Genomic DNA, 20,208 nt, shown 5'->3' on the forward strand with positions numbered 1-20,208 from the left:
CACTTCAATATTGTTTCCTCTTATAAAATAGCCTTTGGTGCTGCTTCAGTGCTTCAGTGGCTGTTCAGAGAAAAAAAAAGCTGTCATTTAAGGCATCCAGGAACAGTGTAGGTCTTAACAGTTGATTTACTATCTTGAAAGCTAATTTCTCATTAATAATGTGGAAGAGATTTGGGTACATTCTCAGATGCAGAAGTAGGGTACAGTGGCCTACATCAATGTCTTTTGTGTTGTAACCTTTTCAAAGTCTTTCACCTATGAAAATTCAGTTCAGTTACCAGTCTTCTGTATCCCTAATATTCTGTGCTACCTTATTGTCTTTACCTTTGTGTCTATGTTTTTGTCATAGATAGTTTCTTTTTTCCTTTTGCCATGATTTGCTATTCCTATCTTACAGTGTCAGGTATCACATACTGTAGCAGCATTTCTTAATCTTTCATTTGTGCATCACAGTCTGCATTAGTGTGCAAATGCATTAATTACTTCTTATTGACATCATGTGGTGTCTTAGCCAGGTTATTGGCATTGTTGTCTCTAATTATAGTCATGGCATATACAGGAAGCATTTATGGCCCTTCCTTTGTGCTCTTCTCTGAGAAATTGCAAACATTCTTTTTGATGACAATTGTGTCTCTGCTGCTTTTTATCTGTAGCGGTGTGGTGTAATATTCTGTGCTCCCTTCCAGCTGTGTCCTGTTGCAGGTTAATTATTTGTACCCTTAGTCCCTTTCAGGATGCTGGTCTGTATCTTTGCTCATGATCAGCAGCGCGTTTTCTCTTTGTTGTGTCTGCTCTGGGGATAGTCCTGCCAAGTCTTCCTAGTGGGGAGCCTTCAGCAGCCTCGCTTCTTCCTTCGCTAAGTGTTAATTTCAAATCCTTTTCTTTGTGTCCATTCATATTTCTTTGAGCTCCATGTACACCACCATTCATCTGGCTGTTGTCTGACCATGCCTTTTGTCTCCCTTTTGTGCTGTGTAACTGCTCTTTTTTCCTTCCTAATTGTTTTACTGCCATTCTTTGCAGGTTTCTACTCATGGTCCAGGAAACATGAGGTTTTTTTGCAAACAGATGTCTTCCTTAGTCTTTTTGGAACAATCAAAATTTTCCATAGATCTTCCTCCAAACTCAGAGTGTCTGTAAACCTTCAGCTCTCTGTGGATTTTTTCCTTATCATAATGTCTTTATATCTACACCTGAATTATACAATCAACTGCAGCTAAATTTACGGTTATCTTTCAGTGGCTACAGGTCATTTCTTTATTTCCCAGGGAAGCACTGAATATTTTATACCAAATGAAATCAGTTACAGTGGAAATGTAAGTCCCAACATGTAGCACCTTTTTTCCTAAGTGATTAGGACAGTCTGAGGAGAGAGTATTGAGATTCTTCTCACAGGATGGAGGGAATTGTATCCAGCTCTTCCATTTTAGAAGATGATCCATTTACTAAATTTTACAACAAAAAGGAGGAACACCAGATACTTTCCTTGTTGTGTGTGTTGCCTTCTAGGTTGTTCTTGTCATGGAGAGGCCAAAGTATTAGGCACAGTCTGAGAGTGAGGTGTTATCCCACAAAAAAGGGAAGATGGAGGATACCTGGCTATGCGTCCCAATTAGAGCTTCCTCCTTGGCACTGGCAAAACTTCATTACTTGTTCACCTTCTTAGTTGTAGGAGTCTGGGCATTGAGAGAGCTTGACTGGGAAAATTGCTGTTACATTCAAACTTTGGCACCTGAGACAGTATCTTTGAAGATTCGTATTTGTGATGTTTCTCTGTATTTTCAATGTAAACATCAGTATGACAGAGCCATTTATATTTACTTGTTACTTAACTCAACTAAATATTAAGACTTATTGTACGGCATAGCAAAAAATTCCAGGTTTCAAAATACGTGATTTCCAAAATGCATGACAAGCCATCTCACAGCAGGCTGTTTGGATGTGCTCCCAGAGTGACTCTGGTAGTTCTGGAAGAAGTGTAAAGAGGCCTCTCCAGTGCAGCACGTGCTGAACCCTGAACATTGTCGTGTTTTGTCTTCTCCCTTCCCTCCTCCCCAAAATTAAGCACAGGTTAGCATATATACTTGTGTGGTCCCAGATTGAATTGGTCACAAATAAATGTGGTTTCTGATGTATAAAACTGTTAATGCTCTAGACTGTTGCCAAACATAATATGAAGAACCACTTATTCAGGCACCTGATCTTTAGAATGCAGCATCGTTTGTAACAATTTTAACGCTAACTAAGTACACTTTGATGAGACAGCATTTAATAAAATGCTCATTAATTTCATCATTAGCAAGGGTATGCTAAGAAGTAAGCCAGTTTCTTATGTCACGCCCAATTAGCATCCCATGCTAGTAATCCCATTAGTATTGTTGAATTCACTAATGGAAAAACTAATGGGCATGCTACCAGGGCACATTAATTGGGCATGACACCGGTTCTGGTTTTAATTATTAAACTACGATAATGAAATGTGTATGTTTGTAAAATATTAAAATGTTGAAATAGGAGAGAAGACAATAAAAAATAGTATATGAAAAAGTGCCATTAGTATGTAAGGATATATAGCTTTGTATTCTCATTATGGGGCAGAGGACTGCTCTCCAGACCTCCTCAGTACCAGGATGCTGGCTGAATGGAGTAGGAAACATGCTGTAAATATTCACAGGAAATAATTTTTTCTTTAATTGTGTGCATAGGTACGCATCACAGGTGTATTTTGATACATAGTATCCGCAGTGACAGTCCCCAATTCCAAATGAAACTGTAAAATCTAATCAGGGTTCATAAATCTATGTGCCAAAATGCAGTTTCTGATGGATGAACATCCCTAAAGGTAGAATACTAAATTTTAATAAGAGGGTTTTAGTGTTAATCAAAATAGGTGGTTATTTCTATCAACAGGTTTTCTCTGTGTGCATAATTTTAAGATCCTTTGGCCAGAAAGAAAGAGATCTGGAAAAGAAAAATTGCTGAATTGTCTGGATTGCTACTACAAAGTTACAAGCTATCCCCAAATTAAAAGGAACCAAATTTTTCATTTGTTGGAAATAGTTTTTTGACGCTATTAAGTGGCCCAGCTCCAGTAGCTGAGATTCTTAAATATAGCACAGTGCCTATACAAAGAAATGTTTTTCTGTTGCTGGTTGCCTGCTGTACAGGACAATTCTGCTTTGTGAATTCAGCAGAATAACTTTGAGTTCCCAGATAGTTCAAGAATGATATAAAGTCGTGACGCAATATTATGGGAATTATTTGGAAGTTAGATGATTATTTGCATATAAATCTGAAGAAAATTCTTGAAATATATTAATTTTATTTTTATTAGATCATTATATTAATTTATATGATATTTTGTTTGGTTCTTTACAGTCTTGAGATTTAGTTTGGCAACTGCATGTATTATACTCCTTTTACTCAGCAATTTAGAAAAGATTTCTCTGTATTTGTAATAGGTGTCCTTAAATTCACCCCCTCATGCTGTATTTCTTTTGTTTTAATAAAACTAAGTAAAAATTCTAGTTAAATTTAAATACATTTTTACAAGCATCCCTTGTACCATAAAAGCAACCTCAATAACTACCTTTTGGGATTTTTTTTTGGTTTGGTTTGTTTATTTGGTTGGTTGGGGGTTTTGCTTGGGGTTTGGTTTTGTTTTGGGGGGTTTTTTGCTGTGTTTAGTTTTCCTGAATCTCTTGGTATGACCATTTTCCCCCCATAAATGTATGGTGCTCTCTCATCTAGAAATTTAAGTCTTTTTGATGCCAGGTTAACATGGACAGAACATTAACCTACTGTGCTACACATGCACCTCTTTTTTGGTCCCTTCATGTGGACAGGTGCTGCAATTAACAATCCTGATACACAGCTGCTGTCCATGATGGAACATTGAACCATGGCCATCAAACTTCACAGACACAACAATCCATGAAGTGGTTAAATAGAGACATAATCAAAAAAAAAAAAAGAATAAAAATTAAAAAATCTGAGTGACATGACCCTCAATAATTTGTGCCTCATCCTTGTCTTTATCAGGGGAACTACACAGGGTTTTCTATTTTTAATAGACACTGAACTGGATCCTTGATCCTTCATTTATTATTTCAGAAGGTTAAATTACTTAGTGGTTAAATTTAGAAGGTTACATAAGTCCTGAACATCATTCAGCAGTCCAAAAGAAGTTAAACATATGACTTCTGTCTTTATTTTTAGATGTTATATGCTATAAGTTTTCATAAAAGAATAAGGTGTAATTCTAAATGTTACCTTCAAAATATTTTAAATCAGATTTTTCTGTTAATAAAAAGGGATCTGCAGTAGCAGTCACTCCAACTAATGATGGTGGAAAAGTGTATAATGATCACAGTTGGCACCAAATAATTGCTACAAGATTTCAAGCACTGGGAAACATCACAGTGGATGGGCAGTACACAGGTAATCAATTCATTTAAATAACTTCGGTATTAGTAAGGGTATTGCTCACTTGGTTTTTCACTACCTGTATTCACCCACACAGAAAAAAAATCACTCAATTTTCTGACTATTTTGTCACTACTATTTTGTCTGTTCATCTGAGGGATCTGTCCACTGTGAATCTTTGACAATTTAATACTAAATGTCTTTTTGTGCTTGTGAATCTATAATTGTGTTAATCTCCTATTGTAAAATAGACCTGTAAATATTTCCTGGGTATGTATTAGGAAAGTCTTAGGATATTGTGTCACATTAGCCTCTTTTATGAAGTATCAATACTTCATTAGTGAGTTGAAAATCTGTTCAAAGCATTGAATATGTGAATAATTACCTATTTTGCTCAGGTTCTTCCGTAGCAACTAGTGGCAGTACCATTATTGGAGAGAACACAGGAGTTTTTGTTGGAGGACTTCCGCAGGGTTATGCTGTTGTAAGAAAGGATGAAGGTAAGTAGGATAAATAAGTCTGTACAGTTTGTCAAATTTTATCTTTTGGGATAGACTGAAATGCCTGTATAGCTGATTTCATCAGCATTAAAGCAGCTTATGAGGTCTGTGTACATTTTAATGAATTTGTACACAGAACTGGTATGAATGTGAAACTTATGAGCATGTTTTACATACAGATTCCCAAATTCATTCCAAAATACCCATGTAAATTGTTTTTATTAGCTTAAGCACATGGTTATGCATTCCAATTTGATGCAGGGATACAGCATACTGGCCTGTTTTGGTGTGAATTTGTATCCTTCAGAGGATAGAGCTGAGCATTGAGCTCAGAGGTGTATGAATATACCTGTATTTTACAAATATAGAATTTATGTGGAGCTGGATCACATCTAGCTTCTTGAAGAATCAACAAATACAAGTTTTCATATATAATCTCAGGAGATATGCCAAGTGTGTAAACTGTATCAGATAACAGAGGTGACTACACAAGTATACAGTCATCTGTTCTCAGTGAATTCATATGCAGAATTTTGGCTTTTTCATATTAAACTGAAAGCCAAATTGTTTATTGAGTTTGTGTTTCCACCTCTGGCAGGAAATCTAGTTGATAATTTGGTGCCGGGTTCACTAGGGTTCAACTCCCTATTTTCTTCTTTATTTCAGTGCCCTAAAAAAAGGAATACATGTCTGTGTTCTTCTAAAACTTTGGTTAACAAAGTAATCCAGGATGCCTCTCTCAAAAATCCCAGCTATATATTCAAAATGAGGCTGGCTATAAATACCATTTAAGAGAAGGGCACCTATAAAAACTTCTCTAAATTTTTGCCCCCAGTAAAAAAGGGATAGCAACCATGTCATTGTTTTTGGCTTTTTGTTTTATACAAACAAGGAAAGAAAACCTTCCTGATGAAGATTCTAAACAGGTGTTTCTCTGCATCAGCTTTTGCAACACTGTTTCTTCCTACTCAGCCCATGCATGTCTTTCTTCAGAATTAATGTTTTGTTTGAAGGAAACGTTTCTTGGATCTTCATAGAGTAGATTTATGCTGTTGATTTGAAAGTACCTGTATGCAAAATCTCAAAAATTTTAACATTTTCCAGCTATATATCAGTAGATGCTTTCTTCAGTGATTAGACTCATTCAGAAATCTGGATTTAGCTTGGAGACCAGCTTTATGAAGTGATTGGTGGCTGGTTTTCTATGTACACATGGACACATGATAGGGACAGCATATATAAAACATAAATTAATTCCTACATTTAGTTGCAGATGATTGACTTAAAAAAAAATGCTTTCTTTTTATGCAGGGGTGAAGATGATAGTCCAGAAAGGATTTGTGGGGTGTCTCAGTGACATATTTTTGAAAAAAATGCATACTCCCTATGAAAACTGGGAATCTTTGAACTGGCAGAATGCCGAAGAACAAAACAATGTCTATCATGTTTGGGAAGGATGTCCCATTGGACTCTCAAAAGGAGCACATTTTCTTGGCAGAGGTAGTTTGCTGTACTAGTGCTCTATCCAAATATGTTCTTGAGATAGAGAAGGTGATTGTATCAGAAGTATTGCAGTTATCTGCTTTTCAAGGCAACTTTAGTTGTATGGGGTTATTTTTGATGGTTTAAAGTTGGGTCTCTTGGTTGACAGAAGGTTGCTGCATGGAAGAGGAGTTGAAGGTAGTGCTGCTGTAACTATATGCAGATTCAATGTGTTTGTGAAAGGTGAGTATTCATTTCTGAAGGGACATAAAAGATGCCTATAAGGTATCAGCAAAAAAAAAAAAAAAAAAGCCGGGTAAAAAATTTAGGATATTGTACTGGTTTGGTTTCTTGCAGTACATTATTGATAACTATCCTCAAAGCTGAGTGATAAAGATGTAAACTATAATCTTGAAACTTGAGTTCTTTATGTCAGAGTAGAAAGTGGCACTTAGATTTTTACTTTTGACTTCTTGAAGCTATTTATTTATTTGATTAACTTATATATGTGTTTACCTTCTTTCAAGGGTTCCTGGAATTGCATTCAGGTGTTTTCAGTGGTGGACTGGAATTTGAGATCTCATTCAAATTCAGAACAGATCAACTAAATGGATTGCTTTTGTTTGTTTACAATAAAGATGGCCCAGATTATCTTGCAGTAAGTTTGAAAATGCAATTAACTTTATTCAGAGATGACCTGTAAGTTTTTTCCACAAAAGCCAAACTGGCACTGAAAGAAATTTCAAACCATAAGTTATTTTCATGTTTTCCTAGTTTTGAAATGCTTTGCACAGCACATTATAATGAAGCAAAAATACGTGAACAGATGCTAAATGTTAAGTTACTAATGTTATTTATATCATAAATAAGATATCAATATATGAAAAGCAGAATTATTGTCTTAACTGGATGAGAAGAGATCAGAAAAGAGAATAAAAGACATGTATTAAAAGCTTTCACTTCATTTCTAGAAAGCATGGAGTTTTCCCATTTTCCCAGTTCTCATACTAGAACAAAATCCATTAAACTGTAAATCAAAAAGGTCGTAATGGAAATTGTCCAGTCTCCTAATAAAGCTTTCTCTTTAAGGTATATGTTTATTTTTATAATCCATAATTTTTTTGGTTTTTGATTTGAAACAGATAGACAGAAATTAGTTAGTTCCAGCTTAGTTCCATCTCATCTCTGTCACCATTTTCCCAATAATGCAGAGGAAGTTTCACAAATCCTGTATTAGGCAAATTTGTGAGGTAGTGCCTATGAACTTTCTTTCTGGTGTCTGTTAAATAAGACTGTTTATGCTCAGAATTATTTGTGCTTCTATAGTTTCCAATATTTTGTTTGAGTTTTAATGTGTTTGGTTTAGTTTTTCAAATTCTTTTATTAGCTACGTGACTCTGGATTTTCATACTTTTCTTTCCCAAAGATTTTGAGTTTAATTAGACTGTGGTCACCACTGCTTAGTGGGTTGAATATAGTTAGTACTTGCACCAACTAGTAGGTGTTACAGAGGATTACATGGAAAAAAAATAGATTTTTTCAGTTGGTCCAGGAAGCAATAATTTATTTTTAGAGATTTTTGAGAGCATTGTTATTCTTTATGACCAAATCTGCTCTTTCTGCACTTTTATTGAATTTAATTAATTTATTTATTATTATGCAGCTGTTTTGCTAATGGCTGTCATGTCACAACCTGTTTTATTGTGTGGCATTATGTCTAATGGGCATTCTCTTTTAAACTTCTGACCTAAACCATATAAATATATTTTTCTCCTTTTCAGGTCAATTATAACTTACTCCATACTTACTTTTTATACTCCTGGCTTTTCCAGCAGATAATTTTTTTCCTGGGTTTTGAATTCTGCTAGACCTGATTGCTTCTTCTTTTTAAAGCAGCCTTAGTTAAAAAATTATCATGACTTCCAGTAGCAAGTCTTGCTAATTACAGTTATTACTTTAATTTTGCCCTCAAGTAATGACCAAGATAATGAGCTAATAGCATAAGATGTTATATGTATGTTACTGTCCCACTCTAAAAAAGACTTGTATGTGTGTAATTTGCAGTACAGGGGCACTATTTACGTGAAGAATATTCACAGGGTTCTTCTGGAGGTTCTGGTCGTAGGTGAGCCTTGTTCCCTCTTTCTTGCTCTGTGTAAGACTACCAGAAACACAAGAAAATAGATTCTGACCATAAAGGAAGAAAGTGAACTTAGTAAATTGGAAGTGGAGTCAAAAGCACAAAGTAATTAGACAAAATAATTTCCTTTTCTTCTCTAACTTCCAGATTTTTGGCGGTTTTATATTTATAGTATTTTTAGCTCTGAAAATTGGAATTTTCTTTCCATTTGTCCTAAGTCAGGTAAATTTCTTTTATCTCACTTTAATCGTGACCGAATTAACATCTCCATAGCCTTAAGACGAGGAATTGTCGAGGGGATGAGCATGTGCATGCTTTTCCAAGGCTTGCAGCTTTGTGTTTTGCCCATACATAATGATGACAGAAGGCTTTTCTGTGCACTTGAGCTCACGAGAAGAGGTTAATAGAAAGTGAAAACAAGGGGTGTAGCTTGTTGCGCATGAGCTACGATGTCTTTGTTAGGAGCTTTGGTCAGGAGACACTTGCACAGCAAAACAGATTATGAGCTATACCACTTATCCTGAGTGCCAGGTATTCCCTGACCCTTCCCTTTGCATAGGTCACAGCTCTCTTTATTAGCTTTTTAGTTTGGGAATGACTATAGCTACACACATGGCTGGACTGCTACCAAACAGCCAAAGACTCTTTCTCGTCTTCTACCCAAGAACAAAATGATGTCCTAGAAAGGTGCTGTGCATAAAGGTCACTTCTTCCATGACTTCCATGCCCTGAGAATTAACTCAAGCCAGTGAGGTCAATCTGATTATCTTCGGATCCAGGCATAATAATTACAAGCAAAAACTGTGACCAGCTCTACTAGTATGAATCTCTAGCTCTTACTCTGGCACGTGTTTCCTGATGAGTTTATGTGATGAAAAGATTTTGTGACTGCTGATAAAGTTTGCATTTCTGATTTTGATGCTGACCGCTTCAACAGCAGCGAAAGCCTAAGCACTGTCAGGCTTTTTGGGCAATACTGGTAATTGGCTCCTGAGAAATTGTAGCTGATGATTTGGTTCTGCAAAGCTGCAAGTAAGAAAAAAGTCCTGCAAGAACTGTTTCCAAAGTGTTGCACGTTTCAATAGCTGCATGTAGTGAGATAACAAGTGTGCAAGATGAAAGTGTTACCTGTGATGGAGCTAAGGAGGGATGTGAAATTAACATTTTGAGAACTCAAACTGGAAAATCTAGCAAAGAAGTGACTGGTACTCACATAAGACTTGTGAGGGTGATACTCCTGTTTGTTACCGGTGATTTCACTTGTTAGGTGTCAGGAAGAGTTTCTTATTTCCTTTCCATTAGAGTGACTGACCGGGAGGAGACTATTGAGGGGTCTGTGTTTGGGCCTCTGCTCTCTGGCTGGCAGGTCCGAACTGGGCTGGGTTTTGAACTGGGATGACTGCACATCAACAGAAGTACTGTGTACTTTTTCTTTCAAGGGGCTCAAAGACTGCCTGTCCTTGACAAGTATTTTGTAGTCCATTGCTTGTCTCTGCTGATATTTCTGTGTCTCAGGAAGACTTTGCAATTCAAAGGAGCTAAAGCCATAATCGCTCTTCTAGTTCTACATTGGCTGAGGCTGTTTTGTATGGCAGGTTTAGCAAAGTGTCATTCAACCTCTAATGCAGCCCCTATCCTATCTGTTTTGTTTCTCCAAGCTGTCTGGATATTCCTTTCATCTTCAAAATCATATGTTTATAAGTGGATTGAGTGATGCAGGGACTGGCTCCTGCAGAGAAGTGCAATACAGAATCACAGAATCATCTAAGTGGAAGGGACCTTTTGGAGTAATTAATTCCAAATCTCTGCTAAAAGCAGGACCAACTTATGTTTGATAAGGTTGCTCCAGGCATTTTCTGTTTGAGTATTTTGCATCTCTCTGCAGATGGACAGTCCACAGCTTTCAAAATTCTACAGCCTGTTCCAATCTTTGACCATCCGCATTATAGGAAAAAAAGCAAAAAAACCCAAAGAAACCATCCCTATCTCTTACTGTTTCTTGTTACAACTTGTCTCCTGCCGCTAATCCTTTCACAATGAGCCTCTGAGAAAAGTCTGGGCCTGTCTTCTCTATTTCCTCTCATAAGGCAGTGGAACAGTTTTCTCTTCCCACTTGCTCTGGACAAACCCTGTTCTTTCAGCTTCAATTTGCACACAAGGTACTCCAGCCACTGACCAGTTTAGTGCTCCTCCACTGGACTCACTCTGGTGTGCCACAATGTCTTTCATTTACCAGAGTGTCCACAACATGATACAGTAGTCCAGATGTGGTCTTACACGTGATGAATAGAGGGAAGAATTATCTCCTTGGAACTCCTGCCCACCTTTGTTCTAACCCAGCCTGGTGCTAGTTCATCCTCATCATTTTAAGGGTACACTAGTGGCCAGTGTTCAGTGTGTAATCCATCTCTACTCACTACTGTTCTTCAAAGCTGATTTATATGTCTGGGATACCAGTGGCAGCCCCTTTTGCTATCAACTGCAAACTCACTGGGAGTATACCCCATCCTATTGCTCAGGTCATTAATAACATTTTTAATCAGACTTGGTCCCTGTATCAGTCTCGGAGAGATACCACAACCTGCTAGTGGGACTGTAGAATAATCTTTCTTGCTGTTCTAAACTTCCAGATTCAGGCTAAGCTTTGGCTTTCCTAATTGCAACCTTACATGCTCAGGTGTATCAAAATGAGAATTGTGTGCATAGAGAAAACATTAATGAAATTTTGTAACCCAGATTCTGAAAAGCAAGCATGCTTTTAAGAATTAAACTGAAACCTGCTTAGGTTGAGAGCTGTGATACAAAGATCTGGTTTCTGTTGAGAGGTGGCTACTGAGACATCTGGCAGAATAATATGATCTTCATGCATTTTGGTTTCGAGTAATAATATATTTTCCAAGGACAGATTAAAAATCATAATGATTAAAAATATTTTTTTTAATGTTGTCCCAGAATTCTGTGTAAAGCAAACAATTTATCTGCTGTTTTTCTAAACCTGTGCTCAGTACCTATACTCAGATCCATGCAGGACTTGGCATTTTTTTTATTTATTTTCACCACACAGATCAGTTGAAACTGAGTGGTGGTCCCCTGTCTTTAGCTGCACTCAGGCATTCTAAATGTCAGTCCAGGTCAACACAAAAAGCACAAGCATCATTCCCTGCCTGCTTTAAAACTGTGCCAAGATGAGTAAATTGGAGGAGGGTTGTGCTGAGTAGTGACCCTGGGTCAACCACGTTGCCCTCTCTCTGGCTTCCAGGTCTGGCAGGTTGGCTGGCGTGCTACTGTACTAATGCCTCTGGAATGCCTTCTTCACACCAGCACAGTGTGCTCCATATTAATTCTCACCAGTGAAGAAAAGCAGTGACTTGTCCAATGGGCTGCTTTCTCAAGCTATTCTCATCAGCATTGATGCCTTGATCAGTCCTTTACCTGTATTGTAGAGTCCTTAGCCATAAATGGGTCTGAACTCATGGAAATAGGAAAATTTGTGCTCCCAAAGGAACAAATAAAGAAAATCCCTCTGTCTCATGAGCAAGGAGTCAGTGTGCTGGGGAATAGGACCCGCATCGTCTGTGACACATCAAGCACAGAGTTCTTTCATCAGTTGTCATCATTCCTGTTAAGGAAATACAATCCAATTACAAACACTGTAATATAAATATTATCAGTAAACTAAATATGTCAGTTTGTCAATAATGGTGATAAGAATTTATATTAAGTCTGCAGTTTTTATTTCACTTAATAAGGTTTTGGCATAGAAGGAGTAATGTCTTTTTGTGAATATATTCATATTTTTCAAACACCAGTTCATCCCCTAAGTGTTTAGTGTTTTATACGTGCCAATTTACAGTCTCAGCCCACTTGTGTTTGAGTCAGTTAGGATAAAGAGTCTTGCAGTAAAGCGTTTGGAAACTTCTGCAGTGAAAAATTTGAGTAAAATGTATTTCTATTAGAGAATTGGCATATTAATCTCAAAAAGCACATACAAAACCAATTATTTTCTTACAAGATTTAGAAGAATAAGGATGAAATGTATGAATGTAAGAATCAATGTATGCTGGAAAAATTTGAAATTGAGTTCACCAGCCAATTAAAAAGACCTTAATCAGGTCTGACATTTCATTTCCTTATTATCTTGTTACATTCCTCTAAAAAATGAATCGATACATAAAATACTGTTTTCTCATTCTCAAAAAAAGCAAAACAATCCTGTTCTTTGTCTTTTCCTTTTAGCTACAGTAGTGCCAAAGTCTGTTGTCAAAAAATCAAAATACATTTTCCAACAGTCTGAATTAACCGATACACTCTATTTAGCATGTTTTGTGTAAAGAGTATTAAACTGAAGATAAAAAAATACCCTTTTCGTTGATCGTATTTATAACTCCCTTGATTATGTTTTTAAAAATAACTTTCAGTCATTATTGTGTATTTGATGTCTCTTTCAAAATATTTTTTTTCTGTTTTAAAATGTATAGATTGAGCTGAAAAGTGGAATATTAAACATATTTTTAAGAACGGGCATTGTCTTTACACAAGTGGACCTCTGGTTGGGACTGTCTTACTGTGATGGAAAGTGGAATGAAGTCACTGTGAACAAGGAGGGCTCTGTGATTTCAGCAACTATGAATGAACTGAGAGAGCAGGCGCTCGAACCCCGTGTTCAGCAGCTGAAAGTGAACTCACCTGTCTATGTAGGAGGAATCCCACCTGAGATTCAGAGTTTCTATAGAGAACTGGGGTTAGAACAAGGTAAGATGACACCAAGAAGAGCATACATTTTCAAAAACTGATGTCATGCACCAGGTGGACATTCTGCTGCTGATAGTCTAAATTCAGGAATGTGTAACATAAATTTTTCCTCCTGCCCATTGTGATGCTACCAGTTACCCCTACCCATCTGGCTTTACTTAGACCTGACCCTTTTGTAATGCTATAAAAATTCTTCCAGTGATACCTGAGGCAATCTGACTGATAAAGAGAGGACCTGGAGTGTAGGAAATGAAGAAGTGAGATGCCCAACCAGATGATCTCAGATCTTCATCAGAGAATGCCAGTTCACAGAAACCTGTTTTACTTGATCAACTTGTGTCACATGCAGATCTGGAATACAAAACCAGTGGGAGACAATAAACATAGCTTAAATCACTGTAATGAATCTGGATGCTGCCACATGGAAGAACAGCTGAGAGTTTATTAGTCTTTTTTAGGCAGTACTGATTCTGATCTAAAAAACTAAGTGGGTATAAACCCCTGAATTTGGATTTTGGCTAGAATTGCCATGATGTTTTCCTCCTTATCAGAAGGAAGGAAGATGATCATATATTTAGCCATCACTGTGACCCTTCTGTTCTGGAACAGGTCAAATTCGTAGGGAGAAGAGAGAAGCATTAATTGCATCCTGATACTAACAGCTTCCACAAAAGGATCTCCTGTAGGAAACATAGTCAAAAAGTGTCTACTAAACTGGCTCTGTTTGGGTGTGTTTCTTCATTACTTGTGAAACTGTTCATCAGTCCTGGGCTATTTTTCAGCTACTATGGACAAATATATATCAGTCAGTGAGTGATTAGTGGGGAATCCAGTAAGTGGCTTTGAATGCATGAACTCACACTGAATGTGCACGTTCAAGTGAGGTGTATTGGAGCCTTGTGATTTCACAGCCATAGAACAGTTCAAGAATATTGTTTTAAGCATTCTTCCATCTCTAGGTATCACATATAATATAGTCTTGCTTTGGGTTCTGCATGCATAATATTTATGGCCCAAAAGAGCTGGCCAGTCATACCCTGTCAGTGTTGCCTCGTAGCCGATGGTGTAGCCTCGTGAGTGGATGCATTCACAACTCCTGCAGCAAAGAGATCTGTGAACAAAGAATCTAGGGCAAAATAGCATCTAAAGTGGATGTCTGAAGTGCATATCAAGGCACATCAATAAACATTTCTTTCCACCAAACCTCCTCAGCATGCCACAAAATAAGATGGCGGCTGTGAATTTATATTTAGTGTCTGAAGATAAAAACATTCTTGTGTGCTTCTAAGGTTTAGGTGAGCAAGATTAGATATTATAGCTTAAAACATACTTTTATGTGGGACTACAATGATGTAGTGGTAAGATAGTAGAATATAGAGATCTTCCCATTTAATAAATATTTTGAAAAGGTTTTCTCAATCTATGGCTGCTTGATAGTTAATTTTTTAATAAAGGCTTGGTGTTTTGATCACAGCAAATAAGTGATAAATACTGTTTTCCTCCTGCCTCACCTGCATGTGAGTTACAACATTAATTTAAGAGATTTCAGCTTGAGTCTGTGGGCCTTTGTGTGACCCATCCCGTGCCCTCCTGGGAGGTTCGAAAGGAAGCTACCTGGCAGGAATGTTTGTGAAAATTTGTACTATCTTTACTTACTCTGCAGCTACTTGAGAATAGACAGGATTGCTTGGCTAATGGCAGTGAGAAATCTTCAAACAGTGATAAATGTAGCTAAAAAGAAACTAAAAATAATGTATTAAAATAGGTTGTATAGTATGCGTCTCACTGCAAATCAAACAACTTCGTTTCATCTTATGATAAAACGCCTGGGCAGACTGGGACTAATTCTTTCCTCTGCCACAGACTAAGAAACTAAACTGGTCAGTGTGGAGTAGCCAGCTGAACTTAAAGTAGGATGTATTCATTTTAAGGAGCAGTTTGGCCAAATTCCCTGTGTTGTGGAGAGAGAAAGTGTTTAAGAGATCGATTAAAACTGTGTGTTCGCCTTCAATACCCCTTTTTGCATGAACTATGTATGGACATTAGATTCTCAGTTTCGGTGGCTAAGGACAAATACTACTCTTATCTGTCATCTTGCAGTAATAAAGGCAATAGAAGTACGTAAGATATAAAAAAGATGTAAATACTTTACCTTTCACGAAGCTAAAGAGCAGCACTGATCTGTGAGAGGTGGATTTTTAATTTAAAAAATTAATTCTTAGATGCATTGAAGTCTTCAGTTTGGCTACTGTTTACTTTGGCTTTGTGTTAAGCACCAATCACTACTCAGATTTGAGACCCATTTTATATCAATTTATTAATTTTTGGTAAATATAAAAGTTTTAACAACTGCATCCTGAATTTTGTAGTTGTGTTATAACTGCAAGTGACTGATTTAACATATTTGTAATTTTGATAGGAATGTCACACACACATATACACAGAAATATATGGATATACAGAAATAAATAGAAAATGAAGCTTCTTAGATTTTTTATCATAAACAAGTAGTTTGGGGTTATGTTTCTGGAGTATGTTTATAAACAACATATGAGTTATATCCCTGTTAGACAAAACTGATATGCCGCCATCTGATCTCCTGAAGTTAATTGTAATTTTAATCTAGACAATTCTTTTCAGTTTAAGGAAGTATGTATATTGACAAAATAGCAAGGAGCAGAAGGCTGATTTTAAAAGCCAGAGAATCACTTTTATGCTAATAATTTCAAAGTGAGAAGTGCCAAAAGAGAAAACAGAAAGGTATTTCCTTGTGGGATGGAATTGCTAACGGTGAAAGTGTAGATCAGTAAGGCAGGAATTTACCAGCTTAGTGTCTTGAAAGTGCAGACAGAATGTCATGTTGGAAGTCAACATATTCACATTACAGTCTTTAATGTTGAAAATACAGAATTGAAAGGAACAGAAGTGTTTCTTAATGACTGCAGCTCTTTATGTGGTACTAATCCCTTACTGTTTGCTAGGTTTCGGTGGTTGCATGAAGGATGTTAAATTTACACGAGGTGCTGTCGTTAACTTGGCATCTGTGTCCAGCAGTGCTGTCAGAGTCAATCTGGACGGATGCCTATCAACTGACAGTGCTGTTAACTGCAGGGGAAATGACTCCATCCTTGTGTACCGAGGAAAAGAGCAGAGTGTTTATGAGAGTGCTCTACAACCATTTACAGGTAGCGCATTGGTTCCTTAAATAAAATACATCATTTTCATGTCATTCTTTATTACTGTGTTCAGTACTTTTTTTTTTTTAATCTTTTACCTCCTCTATCCTTCTTGATGTCCTTTGAAGAATACCTCTATAGGGTGGTTGCCTTAAATGAAGGAGGATCAGTATCTAGTGTGTGGACCCATGCTCGAACAAGAGAATCAGGTAAATATGATTTTAAGGTTTGCTCATTCTTGTTTTTCGTAAGCTATTTAATGTCAGGTTGAAGGTGTTCAAGAACTGTCTGCACACAGTCCTGTGCCCTGTGCTCTAGGATGACCCTGCTTGAGGAGGGAGGTTGGACCAGATGACCCACGCTGGTCTCTTCTACCTGACCCGTTCTGTGATTCTGTGCAGATAAGCCAACCACAACAGTTTTGATTAGTGAACTTTGCATAGTGTTTCTGAGGGGGCAAAACTGCTTAATGCTTCAAACAGGTACCAAATTAGTCACAGCTGTAAAGTGTTGGGGCAAGTGTTTCTTCTCATAACTCAAGGTATTTTCCAAATATGTATTAGATTATGTAATTAAGGATGTTAAAGGATTGAACTGCATTAACTGAGTAAGAGCAGCCATCTAGCTGTGTTCATAGGTGCACGTCTAACCTCACATTAGAGTAGGCTAGAGTAAGTAAATCTATCTTTTCCTACATATAACTTAGTGCTACAAAATCAGGTGTAGAGAAAGGTGATACTGGGATAGCAGGCACAAGTTGTGGAAAATAACAGGCCATGTATTTGCTAGGGACAGGAAGGTCTTGTGAAAGTTGTTTTTTAAATGACCCATATATGGGTGTGCTACTCAGTGCTGCTGAATGAGGATTCTTTTAACAAGTAGTCCACAGATTGTGTGAAAATGTGGCAATATTTTCTACAACAGTAGCATGTGGCTTCTGGAGAAGGTTCCAGAGTAGGAATGTAATACATTAAAAATCAATTTTTTCATATGTCTTATGAAGAAAATTTTATAAACTTTTCCTCTTCTGGTCAGTGCTTCTGCAAACTTTATCAAACCAGTAAGTTTTTGAAGATTTACAGTTCTGTGTATTTTATTTCACTGACTTTCCCTCTTCTTGATATTGAAGCCCAATTGCATTCCATCAGTGCAGAGCATTCTTTTGATTTAAGCTGCCCAATGTATCACCTTAAAAAATTATGTGATACGTGCATAAATATTGGACTTGCAGATGCATTCTTATACAACCTGTACTTTGTGTACCACCCAGAAGGGGCAAAATATATGCATATTTTCATGTCAACCATCTGACAACTGTTAAGGTTTGCTACGTGTTTATGTTTGCAAGCTGACCACAGCACTGAGCAGTCCATGTTCCCTGGGGTTGGACAATAATTGCGCTATTTAATTATTTTTGAGTTGGGTTTGTTATGTCCCTTATGAGAAGACCATCTGCTGTACAGTAGCTTACCTCACCCTGTGATACACTTCATAACTAATGAAATCAATATATTGCTGTAGTAATGGAAGCTTTCTCAGAGTATGACATTCTTTACAGAAGAATCACAACTTCCAGGTGTTTTTATAGTTTCCATGCTGGTACCCTTATAAAAAACAAGGCTGCATTCATATTTAATGAAACTAAACAGTAAAATTACAAAAAAATAGGCTATTTGATGGTGAGAGAAGCGAATGATCATCAGCAGGGCTAGGGAGTCCACATGCATCTACAGCAAACTCATCATCCATCATCCTGCCATAGTGTTCCTTGGGTCTTTCCTCTGCATCCCTTGTGCAGTCATCTGTGATGAAGCTGTTACTGACCAGACCTTTACTTGGCATAGTAATATCCAAGAAATAGTTAAAGGTTATAGGAAATGGGATGACTTCTTTTTATTAGCAGCTCTATGCATATATGATCTTGGTTTTCCAGTTCTTTAAAACATTTAAATTTTCCTTTTTTTTTTTTTTGTAATGATCAGAGGCAAAGGATTTTGCAAAAAGGCCTTAAAAATCTCTGCTTTGCCCCAAGAAAGGTGCACAGCATTGTGGAAATCAGAAAATAAATGGAAGAGCTTTAAACTTTTGAAGGACTTCTGTAAAAGAGAATGCAGATTTTTGGAAATGTTTCATAGTTGTGGCATTCTGTGGCTTAGATACCCAACTGATAAATATCAAACTCTTCTCTGTTGCAGTACTGCCTTGCTTCATTCAGTTGTATTATTACAATGCCTGTGCTTGTTAGCTACATACAATCCACCTCCTCTCTTTGTGAGTGATGCTTAAATATGTTTGATACATGAAATGTTTTTGGAAAATTGCAACAAGACAAGAAGGAATGTTATGTAGATGGAGTTTTGATGGTTTTGAAATATAGCTTAAACTGAATAGCTCAAGATGTGCAGTCATATTAAATCAATGCTGAAAAGTTACAACTCTAATAAATTGTATTTATGCTAATGGTTGAGTCTGATTTACTGCAGCCATTAAAAGTGAAGAATAGGGGCAATAGTCTCCTTAGAACTGCCATTTTCTCTATTTTCTATTTTATCCTTCTACAGTTCCACAAAATGTGCCAACTCCCTCAAGAGTTCACAGTATAAATGGTTACAGCATTGAGGTCACCTGGGACAAACCAGCTGGGGTCATAGGTGTAATTGAGAAGTACATTTTGAAAGCATATGAAGCGCATGGTCCCACTGTACCCATCACCAGTGCTGAGCTTGCTGATGCTGGTATGCTCACAGGTAAATGTTGTTAAGTACCATTTTTTAGGCATATCTAATAACACAGGATGCTTATCCCTCCTTTTGTTGATCTATAAAATACTACTTGTCTGTTTTTGTGTATACACAGCATAGATAACATTTGGAAGGGTAATTATTTGTGTCAGCATCCTCGTAGTGATGTGCTGATTTCAAAGAACAATAGAAATTAAGATACAGCACAAATACTAACAAGCAATTCCCAAACTATTTATGATGTGAGGGAGAAATGCTTTTTTTGTTTGCTTGTTTTTGCTTAGTATATGTGATCTTTTTTTAACTCTTTCCCTATTGTTCCACCCAGTTCACCTAAATTAACTCTGAATGTGGGTCTCATGTGATACTGTTTGACCTGATGTATGAAAGCACTCGATATAGTTGCCTAATTTTGATCATATAAACCTAACTAATTTCAGTGGGAACTAGCATACATTTGTGTCAATCAGATGCTGTGGTGATGCCACTGGGATGTGGAGGTAGATTATTATGGAATGAAGAAATTTGTGGCTTTGGGTTTATAGGGTGAGAATGTTATAGAGAACATTTTGGGACATTCCTTCCTGCCAGGATAGTGTGGATGTGCTTTTCTGCTCTCTATGGATAAACTGTCATTTCTGGCTGCTACAAAGTTCCCTGGGAAGGAAGCACATTACAGCCAAGAATCTGGATTATGTTATGTGATGACTAAATGGGGCAAATAGTGCAGACCAATAGATTCATTTTTATGATCTCTGCCATCAATTCTATGATTCATAACAATTCAAAAAGTGGTAATGACGCAATGCTCTAAGCTGGTGCTTTGGTTTGGCTCAGGTTTGAGCAGTACAACAGTCTTCGAAAGTGTGTTAACCCTCAGGCAGTGTGTTATTTCCTGAAGCCCAGCTAATAGTTTTTACGTAAGTATATATGGTTTGTGTTGTTTCTCTGCCATAACCTATGTATACATTTTCAAGGGAAAAATTGCATAT

General features: G+C 37.0%; 1 protein-coding gene across 4 annotated transcripts in view; it reads left to right on the top strand.

Annotated features, from left to right (window-relative positions):
* The window catches only part of USH2A (usherin), a 322,330-nt gene that overhangs the window by 130,661 nt on the left and 171,461 nt on the right, over nucleotides 1–20,208 (top strand). For all 4 annotated transcript variants that reach the window (XM_042051713.1, XM_042051712.1, XM_042051715.1 and 1 more), the window contains 8 exons: nucleotides 4,314–4,440; nucleotides 4,824–4,925; nucleotides 6,237–6,425; nucleotides 6,935–7,065; nucleotides 13,026–13,299; nucleotides 16,281–16,484; nucleotides 16,604–16,684; nucleotides 19,037–19,222. In XM_042051713.1, coding sequence (XP_041907647.1) covers nucleotides 4,314–4,440; nucleotides 4,824–4,925; nucleotides 6,237–6,425; nucleotides 6,935–7,065; nucleotides 13,026–13,299; nucleotides 16,281–16,484; nucleotides 16,604–16,684; nucleotides 19,037–19,222 — 1,294 coding nt within the window. The remainder of the gene's footprint in view (nucleotides 1–4,313; nucleotides 4,441–4,823; nucleotides 4,926–6,236; nucleotides 6,426–6,934; nucleotides 7,066–13,025; nucleotides 13,300–16,280; nucleotides 16,485–16,603; nucleotides 16,685–19,036; nucleotides 19,223–20,208) is intronic.

This window comes from Corvus kubaryi, unplaced genomic scaffold (assembly GCF_017639235.1).
Source record: "Corvus kubaryi isolate FWS band 111438036 unplaced genomic scaffold, C.kubaryi_AGA036_p1.0 76, whole genome shotgun sequence".
Classification (NCBI taxonomy): domain Eukaryota; kingdom Metazoa; phylum Chordata; class Aves; order Passeriformes; family Corvidae; genus Corvus; species Corvus kubaryi.